This window comes from Bicyclus anynana, chromosome 18 (genome assembly GCF_947172395.1).
Source record: "Bicyclus anynana chromosome 18, ilBicAnyn1.1, whole genome shotgun sequence".
In the NCBI taxonomy this organism is placed as follows: domain Eukaryota; kingdom Metazoa; phylum Arthropoda; class Insecta; order Lepidoptera; family Nymphalidae; genus Bicyclus; species Bicyclus anynana.
The window spans coordinates 1,417,536-1,432,352 of NC_069100.1; the positions used below are offsets into that span (position 1 = coordinate 1,417,536).

The 14,817-nt window shown below is 35.7% G+C and overlaps 1 protein-coding gene across 1 annotated transcript in view; it reads left to right on the top strand.

The window, feature by feature from the left end:
* Positions 1–3,687: 3,687 nt before the first annotated feature.
* LOC112046072 (uncharacterized) overlaps positions 3,688–14,817 on the top strand; it is a 34,706-nt gene continuing 23,576 nt past the window's right edge. Inside the window, exon 1 of the mRNA XM_024082547.2 lies at positions 3,688–4,040. Within this exon, the coding sequence (XP_023938315.1) occupies positions 3,845–4,040 (196 nt within the window). The 5' untranslated portion in view covers positions 3,688–3,844. The remainder of the gene's footprint in view (positions 4,041–14,817) is intronic.

A 14,817-nucleotide genomic window follows, 5' to 3' on the forward strand; every position in this document is an offset into this window, starting at 1 on the left:
ATACTAAAACAAGACCTTTTTTGTCGGTTTATCCGGGCTAATTTTTAGAACCTGAACTACTGAACGGATTTTAATGGGACTTTTACTGGAACATACTTTGTCTTTTGTCTTTCCTCAAAACGCGCAATTATAAGAAAACCGTTTAAAAAACTGATGTTTTTCATATCTAAATTGTAAATTTGGTAGATCTATACAAATTAAAATAAACGTTAAATATTTTCTGTTAATTTTCATCCATATTAAAATAACTCAATAAATGTTTATCAACAAACAAATTAACTATGAGGGGGAATAAATCATTCAGTCATTTCATATCTTATAACAATTTTAAAAAATCAATTTGATTAATAAGCTAATATCGTTTTAATAACATTTTATAAAAAAAGTTTATTTACATAATTTACAATAACTTATACTATGAAATGTCATGCATGATTTTACGTCTCTATATTATTGGAGCGACTATTTATCGTTTTATGAAGTCGTGCATTGTAACGACAATTTGTCGTCAAAGCACAAAAAAGTCGTGTCATGGTCACAATGCACGTCAAAGAGGGACGTGCCCTTAAGGACAATAGTAAGAAAGATTTGAAGAAGGAGGTAGGTAGGTTTGAATCCGGTCCGAGGCATGCACCTCCAACTTTTCAGTTTTAAAAAGTTAAAATATCACGTGTCTTACGGTTTTTATATTCTTTGGTACAGGAAAACATCGTGAGGAAACCTAATTAATTAACTATATTACACTCGTATAATTAATTAAGAAAATTCTCTGGTATTCAACCTAAGAATTTTCCTAATTTTCTGTACGTGTGTGTAGTCTGCCGATCCGCATTGGGCCAGCGTGGTGGACCTAACCTAACCCCTTTAATTCTAAAAGGAGACTCGTGCTCAAGTGTGTATTGAATAATGATGAATGGTGATGATGAAGATGAGCAGAACATATTTATACTAATTTATACTTTTATACTAATATTATAAAGCTGAAGAGTTTGTTTGCTTGAACGCGCTAATCTCAAGAACTACTGGTCCGATTTGAAAAATTATTTCAGTGTTAGATAGTCCATTTATCGAGGAAGGCTATAGGTTATATAATATCCACGTATTCCTACGGGAACGGGAACCACGCGGCGTCGGTTAGTATTTTTATAAAGATCTAACGGACGCCCGCGACTTCGTCCGCATGGAAATCGATGTAAACTTTCAATAAATATAGATAATTATAGATAAAAAATAGTCCACTAATCGTTTTACTAAAATATAACTCAAAACTTAAACGATTTTTAAAAAACTTCAACCACTTTTTAACCCTTACGTTATCAACCCATATTCGGCTCACTGCTGAGCTCGAGACTCCTCTCAGAATGAGAGGGGTTAGGCCAATAGTCTACCACGCTGGCCCACGATTCCTCACGATGTTTTCCTTCACCGTTTGAGACACGTGACACGTTTGAGAGACGTGTGATATTTAATTTCTTAAAATGCACACAACTGAAAAGTTGGAGGTGCATGTCCCGGACCGGATTAGAACCCACACCCGAAATCCGGAATCGGAGGCAAAGGTCATATCCACTGGGCTATCACGCCTTTTAACCCTTTAGGGGTACAATTTTAAAAAATAAAGTATTTTCGATACAAACTTTCAACTCGCGTGTTATTATTTTTTCAAGAACTTTTTTTTTTTTAAACTAGTATTTGCCATATTTTTGAATATATATAAATTTATGTTACAATTTTTTAGAATTTTAACGGGGATAAATCCTTCATACATGATTTTAGCCGTTTACGTAAACGAAAGCTTTCAAAAGTTTTACCCGTTTTTGCCACATTTGTCATTGATGCTTCGCTTCTAGTGGTTTTAGCATGATGTTACATAACCTATAGCCTTCCTCGATAAATGGACTACATATTAAAAAAACTTTGTTGTATAGTCAATTCGAAGTCACTGAGATTTACTGGCATTATACTGAATCGATTCTAAAGCAAAAAGTATATGTTTTTTTATTTTTTGTCTGTCTGTCTGTCCGTATTTTTGTTGACCGGGCATTAGACCGCTTTAAATTAACCGCTGATATTACTGAATTAATTCAAATTAAACTTGGCACCATTTGAGACCATAATACGTAGGAAGTTATAGGGTAGTTTTTGAAATATATAATATACTAAGTTAAGTACTAAAGTTTACATCTAGTTTTACGCGGACGAAGTCGCGGGCGTCCAGCAGTATAAGTACATTAGCGGACGGCCGTGAAATCGTCCGCATGAAATTCAGTTTTTTAAGAAAACCGCAGGAATCCTGGATATTTCCGAGAAAAAAGTAGTAAATACATATAGTGCTCAATAATCTCTATCCACCAGTGAAAGTCCAGCCGTTCCAAAGATTAGCCCGGACAAACTAAAATAATAAAAATATTTTTATTATAAAAAAAAGCTTGTTTGTGTTTTGGTATCGTTTAAATAATTATACGCATTTGAGAAATCGCAGACATACACTTCAATATTATTTATAAGTATGTTTTAATGTAAAAAATGGAACAGTTAGCTTTTAAAAGTCTAAAGTACGAGTATTTCGTACAGGGAAAAAAGTTGGAACTAGAAAACGCAACGTCTCTAATTATTCCGTGTCGAGTGCAAACGCTGAAGACATGAAAGCTGCAACATCGCACCTGACGGTTTGCGATTTACATTCTATTAGACGTAACGTAACAGCGCGACGACTGGACGAGTCGAGTACACTATCAGCTAAGATTACATTACATTTCATTTGATTGTGTGCTCGTTGCGTAATACTAAAGCAATGCCGATTCCGATTGCCGCCCAAATACTGAGTAACCTCGCACAAATCTGACAAAGAGACTCAATAATTCCTTGTTTAAATTACTTATATTTATTTACGCAAATCTATTCAATAGGATATAATCATTGCAAGTTATTTGTAACCTTACATCTTACGTAGCGACTCGATAATTCTTTATGTAAGTGTTCGAAATTTCGATTTATTTATTTTTTTGTTCATCACCATCATCATATCAGCCGATGGACGTCCACTGCAGGACATAGGCCTTTTGTTACGCGATTTTTTTGTTAGTAACGCGAATTTATTTATCTTTAATTATGATTGTAACCGTACATGTAAAAAACAAACTTGATAATTCCACGTGTAAACGAATTACGGAATTACTTATTGATATACAAGTTTTTAAATTTTAATAAAGCGTATTGTTTTCTAATTTATAACAATAATTGCAAATTATATTTGTAACCTTGTATCAGACAAAGCGAATCGATAATTCTTTATGTGAAATGTTCGAATCACTTATTTTTAAACAACGGCATGTTGTTAGTTTAAGACGCAAATTATTTTCTCCTTAACGATAATTGCAAATACAGCGTCACTTGCACGAATCTGACAAAGCAACAAAACCATATCATAAATAAACCATTTCGTCTATACAAGTTTTTAATAACGCAAATTGTTTTCTCTTTAATTAGACCTCGCACCGAGTTAATTGCGTTAAAGATATGACGGTTATTATGCATTGTGACAAAGGGGACGCGGGATGGGACGTTGTAAATTGAACGACATTGTATCTTATTTATTTATTAGCGCGAGGAAGATATCGCTAACTCAGCTAACACCTATGTTTCCCCGCCGCCATGTTGCCCGCTGCGCCGCTCGCCGAGTCAGCCCGCCAGTTTCACGCGAACGTCCGTACGCGTATCTCGTATTGCTTGCTCCGTATACAAAACTGCACGCAGTTACGAGACACCAAAAACATTTTTGTCCCCAAAAAAAAAATCGTAATTTCAAAATATTTTTTTTTAGTTTACGATTTTTTTCTGCGTAATGGTGCGTACGAAAGACAACGACGGCATTAAGAGCTGTTTGATAGTAGCGGAAGTTCAGAAGAGGCCGTGTCTGTACGACACCAATCACATGAACTACGGGGACAGGGCGGAGAAGATGAGGAGCTGGGACGAGGTGTACGAGGGAGTCGTGCCTGGATGGTTGACGCTCGGACAGACGGAGAAGTCTGCGGCCGGTATGTTGCTACCTCGCCCGTTTGCGGATGCCGGTGTCTTGTACGAACCGCGTGCGGCGGTCGCCCACTCCACAACCGGTCGGGTTGCAATCGTCGCGTTCGACTTGCGTGCTCTTTGTTCGGCCGGTTGGCTTTCGAAATGTATGGACTAGAGTGTCGTTCGAAATAACGTTTGCTTTGCTCTAGGTCCTCCGATCCGTAGGTAGGCACGTGTTTGCCTGTTTGCTGTTTTATGTGTGAATTATTTATCGACGCCATTTTGATTTTTTTTTTTAATTTATTCTATTTGCGCTTAATTTTCCGCACGCGGCCGCGTACATTCGCCGGTGTATGTACTGATTTTTTTAATTGCATATAATATTTTCTGTCATACATTATATAGGTTTTATATGTTATTGTATTATGTGGTATAGGTACGTCGCTCTTAATCAGTCGATAACAAGTCTACAAATACATACATAACTACTAACAGTATTGTAGTTAGTAGGTAGGTTCTTTTATCAACGCATAATAACGCGTCGTCTTGCTAGTTGCTGTGTCAATGCAATTGGACTCTTATTTTGATTGATTTTTTTTAAAGTTATTATTAGTAGTTTTTTTTTCAAGTTCACTATCTGCAGTGACGTAATTTATGTATGCAGACGAGTTTAAAGTGACTTTACATAACACTTCATGTACATTCGATACTCTACATCTATCTTGTTTTAGACATTGAAATTTATTAGTCATACTTACATACTATATTTAACTTAATTTAATTGTACTGCTCACGTAGGCGTCAGTTTCCGTCATACAGAAATGTTTTTATAAATTGCAATACTTACTTAATTTTAGTTTTATAATAAAAAAAAAACATTTTTAGTCGAAAATATGTTTGTAACAGTCGTCGCGCAATTTCACCAGCGTTATTCCCGTTCCTGCATTCATATAATACTAACAAACAACGTAGTTTTCTAATGGTAAAAGAATTTTCAAAATCGGTTTAGTGAGAGTATATCCAAAGATTACACACCATAAACACACAAACTTTACGTCTTTATAATATAACTAAGTATAGTATTTTTCTGGACCGACCAGACTTTGCAGAGTATTATCCCAGAACAGTGGATATTATAGAATTCCCATGTCATGCTGTTAAAGTCGATAATAATATAATCTTGGTAATATATTTTTAATTTTATAATTTCTGAAGTAATACTACCTTCATCTTGTGTAATTAACAAAACATTTTGCAGAATACCGTAGACGCTTGTATTAGGTATTCAATGTAGGTAATCAAGGACAGAAAAATACAAACCAGCTTGGTTGGTAGTTACTTAAAATACTCTTAATATATTGAATATTTTGCTGATGGGGACAACAATGAGATATATATTAGCCAATCTATAATTACGAACTTGGGTAGACAGGTAATAAATATATGTAACCTAATTCGAATAAAATTTCACGAAGAAAATATTCCTCGTATATACAAAATAATATGATGTGTAGCAATAGGTTTTAGCATACTAATATACTTTTTCCTTAAAACAGTGATTTACATTTAAACGTAGGTATTTTAAGATTCCACAGTAAATTGTAATGCATATAAATATAATACGTATACAATATAGGTACGTATTATTAACATATATTTAAGATACCTTGTTACGTCTGTTTAATCTTGTTTTGTTGTTATTTTTGCAATAAATATAATTGTTTACGTTTCTATCTTAAATACGTATATCGTAATATAATAATCTTGCCAATTAAATGAATAATATGAAATGAATGTTAATATTTCTGGTAAACAATGGTATAGAATTACTAATAAGAAAAGATGGACATCGGAAACAAAAGTCGACGATTAATTTTTCGGGAAAAACGTTGCTTCATCGCCATAAATACTCAATTTTCATATCAATAATCGGAGCTGTGCTCGACAAAAACTCGACCAAGTACGAACTACGTGTCGTGTCAACCGTCCGCGCATATACGACTTTGTGCGTGGGACATTTACAACGATATACATTACTCGTTTTGTTCTTCGGTTTCCAAGAGAGTTGTGTATTATGCGGGCAGTGTATATGGTTAATAATGAAAATGCCGAGTTTTGAATTATCGCCGTGGAATGCAGTGGCGGGGTTTTGGTGCGGCGTTCGTGACTCAATCGACGCGAGGGGCCGCAGTCTTTCTTTGCGTTCGTTCTGCACTTGTAAAACCGGTGGAATACATTGCCGTTTGAACTGAGGCCTTGTTGACATATATTGACGGATAAGCGGCAGTGTAAAACGATATAACGTAGACAATTTAAAATTTTATTATTTGCTAACTCGTCCGTCTTGATACAAAGCATTATGAGTAGGTAGGTACTTACCATTCGAATGTAATAATCGTTTTTGTTTATATTTGACTTTAATCGTATGCGAGTACCCAACTGTAACTATTATATTTTTAAATGATCGTTAATACTGAGTCGAAATGGTCCCGATTCCTGCTTATATTAAACGCAAAATTGTTAAGAATCGATGTTCATCGCAAAATATTTTTCTTTATGGGTACTTGCCTATTATCTCATCACCCTTACCAATTTTATGCGACATTCTTTCGAATTAACGGAAAATGTAACGAACTCGTAACAGATAGTCGTTATCGTTATCAGTCGTCGTTACAAGATATAATAATAAATTATTTTTGCAAAAAAACTCGCTTACTTTATTGACAAACTCAATTATGTTAAAAAAAAGTATATCTAAAATATTATAAAATAAAGCTGCAACTAGTAATTTATTTTAAACTAGAACCATTCCCGATGACGATGTTACTAGGCGATCGTGTAGCTTTTTGATTAGTTAAAGAATATTTAAAATCGGTCCAATAGTTTTGGCGCCTATTCGTAACAAACAAAAAATATTTTTTTATTACAATAAAATAAACCATTTATTTATCAACTGCTTCATAAGGATATCCCATTTTTTTCTCGTGAAACAATCTTTAACCAAAAGATTATAGAAAAATAATCACATAAGTTTCAAAAATTATTTGATTTTTTTTTAACAGCATTTTATTTTTATTTTTTATGTATATAATATAGCAAATTTAGATCGCTCAGTATGGTTTCTTAGCATACATAATGATATAATACTCTTGGTAAGTACAGTACAGGTAATGGAGCGTCGCTACTTGCGTCGACTCGTAACTACACAAAATGGCCGCACCGCGCTATTATTAAATTGATGCGGATCGCCATCAACCCATATTCGACTCACTGCTGAGCTCGAGTCTCCTCTCAGAATGAGAGGGGTTAGACCAATAGTCCACCACGCTGGCCCAATGCGGATTGCCAGACTTCACACACGCAGATAATTAAGATAAGTAATTCTCTGGTATGCAGGTTTCCTCACGATGTTTTCCTTCACCGATTGAGACATGTGATATTTAATTTCTTAAAATGCACACAACTGAAAAGTTGGAGGTGCATCCCCCGGACCGGATTTGAACCCACACCCTCCGGAATCGGAGGCAGAGGTCATATCCACTGGGTTATCACTGCTATTAATTGCTGCGTTTTAGAGTTTTTTTGAAAAGTAGATATATTTTTTTCAAAACGTGTGTTTCATAACGGGTCCCGTAACTGTCGGCGGCCTGGTAGATATGTTATTTACGGAATACGAATAAATCACGGAATAAATTAAATAAATCAATAAATCTTCAGGCACCCATAAACGTTCATTGATTTACTAGCGGACGCCCGCGACTTCGTCCGCATGAAATTTAGTTTTTCACAAATCCCTCGGGAGACATGGATTTTTCCTGGATGTAAAGTAGTCTATGTGTTAATCCAGAGTATTATATATTGTAATATAAATCTATTTCCAATTCAAATTGCAGCCAAATAGGTTCAGTAGTTGCAGCGTTAAAGAGTAACAAACATCCATACAGACTTTCGCGTTTAATAATATTAGTAGGACTCCCTTAGTATTTAGTATACATAAAATTATGTATTTAAATTTATCTGTGCATCAAACATATAATATATTACAGAATGTAATTATTATTAATAAAAAAAACAGGTTTCATTAACAATTATTTACATTAAAATATAACTATTAAACAATTAATCAATAATAACAAAATTATAAAAAAAACGCACAAAGCAAGTAGGTACACAATAAAAATACACATAATAAAATAGTATGTATTTAAAATGATTATTATCTTTATTAATAAAAAATAAAAAAAATCAATAATTTCGCACATATATTTCATTTATATGTTATGTAAAGGTACCACAGAACAAGTAAACAGAAACTACTCGCAAAAACAGAGGAAGCTGAAATGAAAAGGCGACTTTATCGCTTCGTAGCGATTTCTTTTATACAACCTTAGGATTAGGAAAATGCGAGGACAACAGATCGACAGCTTTCTAGGATACTTTTGCTTTTAAAAGCAACATTGTTACGTTTTTACCTTTTCTTCATACAATTCGATAACACAGTCGTTTGAAGGACACAAATGCGAGATATAAATAAACCTGTTAATAAACCAACGGATTACATGTTTTTGCTGTTATTGTAAATTTTTGTGTGCGAACATATTCAACTTTATAACAACTATAATACACAGAACATTTATTATAGGGAAAAAATATATATACGATACAAATATCATATAAATGAATTTAGGTAAAGTAAATAATGTAAAATATCCAAAAATACTCGTAATATACATTTTTAATTATCATTAGCAAACCATAACATTTGGCTCACTGTTGAGCACGAGTCTCTAAGTTAGGCCTTAGTCCACCAGTGCGCTGATCCAATTTTTTTCGGATTGGCAGACTTCACACACGTAGAGAATTAAGAAAATTCTCAGGTTTCCTCGCGATGTATTTTTTTTTCATCGTTTGAGAAACGTGATATTTAATTTCTTGAAATGCGCGTAACTGAAAAGTTGGAGGTCTATGTCTCAGGCCGAATTCGAATTACGCCCTCCGGAATCGGAAGCAGAGGACATATCCACTGGGCTATCACGGCTCTAAATAATATATTATATATATTTATCTTTATACAAATAAAGATAAATATACGAATAGTTAATAAAATACTAAGTTATGAGCAAACGTCCTGCGGTTTCAACTGAGTTTTCCCGTTCCGTGGCAATTTACTAGGTGAAAATGTAGTTTTCTAATGGTTTTTATTATTAAATTGGTCGAGTATGAGAGTAAATTATAACAAACAAATAAAAATCTTTTAATATTTGTAGTTATAAACATGTAATTTCTGATATCTCGTTGGCTTGAGATATTGTCGAAGATTTTTATGAAAAAATTTTAATAAAAATGGCTTGGCACCGCCTTCCAACTGATCAGAAGGTAGCACATAGGTAGGATGTTATTTTTTGCTTTTTAGTTAAAGTTATTTTTTGAGTTGGAAGTCGGTTGAATTTTTTTTATTAAAATTTTTATTTTTTTATTTTTAGTGTTAGCATACCCACTGCGTGTGTACAGTCACAATCCATCTAGGTGGAAAGTTCTCATCAATACAAATTTATCAAGTCCAAACACAAGGTAGCTACTGTGAACCGTCGAGGAGTTCTTTTCACTGTCCCTCGTCTTCATCACCAGACCCTTAATACAGTTACAACCCATATAGGTGGAAAGTACTCATCAATACAAATTTATCAAGTCCAAACACAAGGTAGCTACTGTAAACCGTCGAGGAGTTCTTTTCACTGTCCCTCGTCTTCATCACCAGACCCTTAATACAGTCACAACCCATATAGGTGGAAAGTACTCATCAATACAAATTTATCAAGTCCAAACACAAGGTAGCTACTGTGAACCGTCGAGGAGTTCTTTTCACTGTTCCTCGTCTTCATCATCAGACCCTTAATACAGTCACAATCCATCTAGGTGGTAAGTTCTCATCAATACAAATTTATCAAGTCCAAACACAAGGTAGCTACTGTGAACCGTCGAGGAGTTCTCTTCACTGTCCCTCGTCTTCATCACCAGACCCTTAATACAGTCACAACCCATATAGGTGGAAAGTACTCATCAATACAAATTAATCAAGCCCAAACAAAAGGTGACTGCTGTAAATCCTTGACGAGTTCCATCGTCTGTATTTCGGCTCCATCATCAGACCAACTCCAAACCTTCATAAAGTTGTAGTGGTTTAAAATACCTTATGGAAACACTAACAAACGTACTAGCCGTCTCTACAACTTTCGAAAGTTCCCCTCAATTTCTCCAGGATGCCATCATCAGATCCTGACATGAAAAAAATGGGACCACCCTGGAAGTAAACCCTACAAAACAAAAAAAGAATTTTCAAAATCGGTCCTTAATTGACGGAATTATCGCTGGACATACATAAAAAAAAACATACATACAGCCGAACGTAGAACCTCCTCCTTTTTGGAAGTCGGTTAAAAATCAGAAAATCATAATCAAGTAGGCTCAGTTTACAAGCACTTTTGACACGTCACTTGACTATTTGTAAAGATTCTACCACCGGTTCGGAAGGCAGGATCTGCTGAGAAGATACCGGCAAGAAACTCAACAGTTGCTCTTTAAAAAAAAATCATACAGTATTATAATTTACAATTATGACATCATTACAATTTATGCTATCCGTACCGATGTAAAAGTTAATTTATAGAGTTGGTAATTTTTAGAATAGATTAAAAATAAACATATTCATCTAATAATTATGTTTATTTGGCTGTCTGGCGAATTATAGTAAACAATTGAAATAAGTTAATTTTTAATTACATAATAATTAATAGGCAAAATTTATAGGCAAGTTTGCCTACTGATAGCGACTCTACCACCAGTTCGAATGTTCTTTTCTTTATTGGTACTTTATTAATAGACTAAAATAAATAATAATAATAATTAGTATATAGAGGGAATTCTTAGTTAAATTATAATACAATTTTGCATATTGTTATGTACTAGCAAACGCCCGCGACTTTAAACTTTCAATCCCTATTTCACCCCCTTCTATTTTTATTGTAGAGTCAAAAAGTACCCTATGTTTTGCTCCAAGGTCTCATTTACCATTATACCAAAATTCATCTTGATCGGTAACAGACAGACAGACTTACATTCGCATTTATAATATTAGTGTAAGAAGTAGTCTGAGACGGATAATGATGTCGTTTGATCTCGTGTCTGCTCGTGCCGACGCTAGGTGGCGCGACTTGTTTCCGTAAAGAGTAGGGATTTAGAGAGGGATAGCGATCGGTTGGCGGGAGCGCGATATTAGGCTCCAGTATGCTTGTGGCGTTCGAGCCGTCCACATTTCTTGTTGTGCAATTATTTATGGGTTACTTGTGATAGACGGGGAGACTGACTTGAGTGGAAAAGGGGGGTGTTTGTCAACTGACAATCCTTTAACCCTACACACAACGTTCACAAGTGCGTGACTCCACTCAAGGTCATTTTCTGCCATTCTAAGGTCTTTTTTTGGTTACAGTTTGATTTGTTAATTAAGTTATCCTGACAAATATTGTGAATCATAACCGTTTTTCAACATTAGTTTTCTTATTTTTTGAAGCCTTCAGCTAAAAATACATTATCTAAAGTAGATGTAAGTATTACATTTGGTCGCATTTCGAGATAAATCTCATTTTGGTGCGGAGCGTACAGACGACGCGCATCACAGCACGTTCACTTTTATGACTCATACGAACCAGTCTCTTCTGAAGCTAGCTCGCTTATGATATACGCGCCCGCCAGCCCACTTTGGACTAGCGTGGTGATCTGAGCTGCAAATCCCTCACTCACATGAAAAACAAAGGGATACGTTCATTTTTATGACTCATATGAAGAAGTCTACACTTCGAATGCTCGTTCGCTTTTGAGATACGCTAATGGAAGCCCACCAACCCGCTTTGGGATGGCGTGGTGGATTTAAACTGTAAATACCTCTTTCTTGTAGAAGAGAGTAGGTCTAGGTACGTTCATTTTTATGACTCATACGAAGAAGTCTACACTTCGTATGCTCGTTCGCTTTTGAGATACGCTACAGGAAGCCCACCAACCCGCTTTGGGGTGGCGTGGTGGATTTAAACTGTAAATACCTCTTTTTTATAGGAGAGAGTAGGTCTAGGCACGTTCACTTTTATGACTCATACGACCCATTCTACTCGTCTGATACTCGCTCGCTTTTAATATAATCTGTAGGAAGCCCACCAACCCGCTTCGGAGTAGCGTGGTAGATCTAAGCTTCAATTCTTTCTCTCATAAATGCCTTAGTTTCCGTAGGTTCCGATCCGGTCCGGGGTATGCACTTCCAACTTTTCAGTAGTGTGCATTTTAAGAAATTAAATATCACGTGTCTTAAACGCCAAAGGAAAAACATCGTAAGGAAACCTGCATACCAGAGAATTAAGAAAATTCTCTCGTGTGTGAAGTCTGCCAATCCGCATTGGGTCAGCGTGGACTATTGGTCTAAACCCTCTCCTTCCGAGAGGAGATTCGTGCTCAGCAGTGAGCCGAATATGGGTTGATACCTGTAAGCCTGAGAACGTTAGCTTTGATGACTCATATCAACCACTGTTGTTGTTCTAACGCAAACTTGCTTCTAAGAAATGACATCGGAAGCCCGTATCGCATTATTTTTAGTAGTAGCATTTAATTACACTTTGTAACGGATTTTTTTTTTTTTATTGAGAAAGAATACAATATGGAACTTAAGCTAACTTATCCTAATAACTATACAAATCATGCCCACGTGGAATGGTGGCAAGAATACTGGCTGCATTTCCGCACTGGACAGCCAGGCTGATCCTTTGCGCAAAAAATGAGCCAGCCCTTCTGTCACCAGTCGAGGCAACTAGCCGCGGTGAAACGGATTAATTTATTATTAGGCACATGAGACTCAATACTTATTCCAGGCTTTTGATCTACAGGGTGTCCCGTAATTAATGGATTATAAGAAACTTGAGAATTTTCTCAATTTTCTTCAATTACGTGTGTGAAATCTGCCAATCCGCAATGGGTCAGCGAGGTGGACTATTGGCCTAACCCCTCTCATTCTCAGAGGAGACTCGTGCTCAACAGTGAGCCGAAAATGGGTTGCTAATTTTGTAAAGTAAAACCACAGAGTACGTTTTAGTCAAAACTTACTACGTCATAATTATACAACATTTAATCCGCTTATTAATTGGTGAATATCAAAAAGCCTTTATTGCAATTTTAATTTTAACAACTATCATAAATAATATTAGATAATACTTGACTATTTTGGAGATTAATGTTAACTGACAAACAGAAAACCCATTTCCTTCTTAATTTTTTTGGTAGTGCAGTGGACTACAGGAACAACATAGAGGCCCTAATCACAACCAATTTTTTTACTAAAAGGCATTGATAAATACATACAACCCTAAATTTTGACTTACTAATTGATGATGATGATGAAAAGATTTACTAACTGATTATTTAATGGTAGAAGCCATTAAATAATTAGTTAGTAAATCTCCAATCAAAATACAAACATAGCTAAGAACCACCGCCAGGAATCTTTCAAGAGGAGGCTTTCAAATTCAAAAAAGAAATTGGTTCATCAATTTCAGATTACGATGCCACAGATAGACAGACAACGTCGCATATGAAACAGTTCTCGCAAACTTAGTTTGAGAAAGCCGCCACCCACCCCAACCAATAAGTGGTTGAGGCTTGCAACTACACCCTCGATCTCAACGCCAATTAGGTATAGATCTAGACGCCCGAAAAACGTCCATAACGAACCTGACGATGACAACACTTCCCAGGCAACAAAAATACAAGCTATACAGACCTTCAGATCATGGACCTCGTCTTCGCCGGCGAACACGAGGTCCATGATAGCTGACGTCATGTGGACGTGGGTTTTTAAACCACGATCTGATACACTCAGGCCAAAACGCCCTTCCAGAATGGTCCTCTAAGCCGAGGTCCGTGTCTCAGAGAAGACCTTAGAGAGTCGTCAGCCCACATCTTCTGCTTCTGCCTTCGGACCCCATCAGACGATGCTACTGCGCACGCCCAAAACCCCCGGTGACACCGCTGAGCAGTTACACCAGAGTTCCCCAAACATTTTTGTGTCGTAGACTCCTTGCCATGTTTTTCCGTGTTGGGTAGACCCCCTACTTACCTGATATTGATTTCCTGTAAATTTGTATCTGTAGTGAAGTTTAGTGTTAAAAACTGAAAATAAAAACACATGTTAATTTATACATTTATTAATTGAATTTAAATTAAAACTACTCAAAATCAAATTTTGTATCTGTTATGTAAAATATACGTAACTTAAAATAAACATAAAATAAACTATTAATAAAATAACATACGCAATAAGTAAATATTTTTAGTGAGAAGGATGAACCTGATGCTTTAATAATAAAGATATAAATAAGATAGTATGATGTAAGTAAATAGGTACTATCAGTGTATGTGTTGGGATCCACTGTCATGGACCCCCAAATGTTTTTTCGCTGACGTAGACTCCTTGCAGGTTGTCATAGACCCCTAGGGGTCGATATTGACCACTTTGGGAATCACTGACTTACACAATCAGAAAAAAAAATAACATCGACGTCAAACACTCTTGTACGTCGGAGTTTAATAAATCAACCTCTTTCTAAAACTAAATGCTGCATGTGAACGTCAACAGTTCATTTGTTTTTGACGCTTAATTAATTATTGTTATTTAAAACGCTTGTATAGACTCGACGAATCGACTTCGTGCCCGGCTGTTAGAGCAGAGAAAACTGAAAAGGCTCATTCGCCTGCCGAGGCTGTACG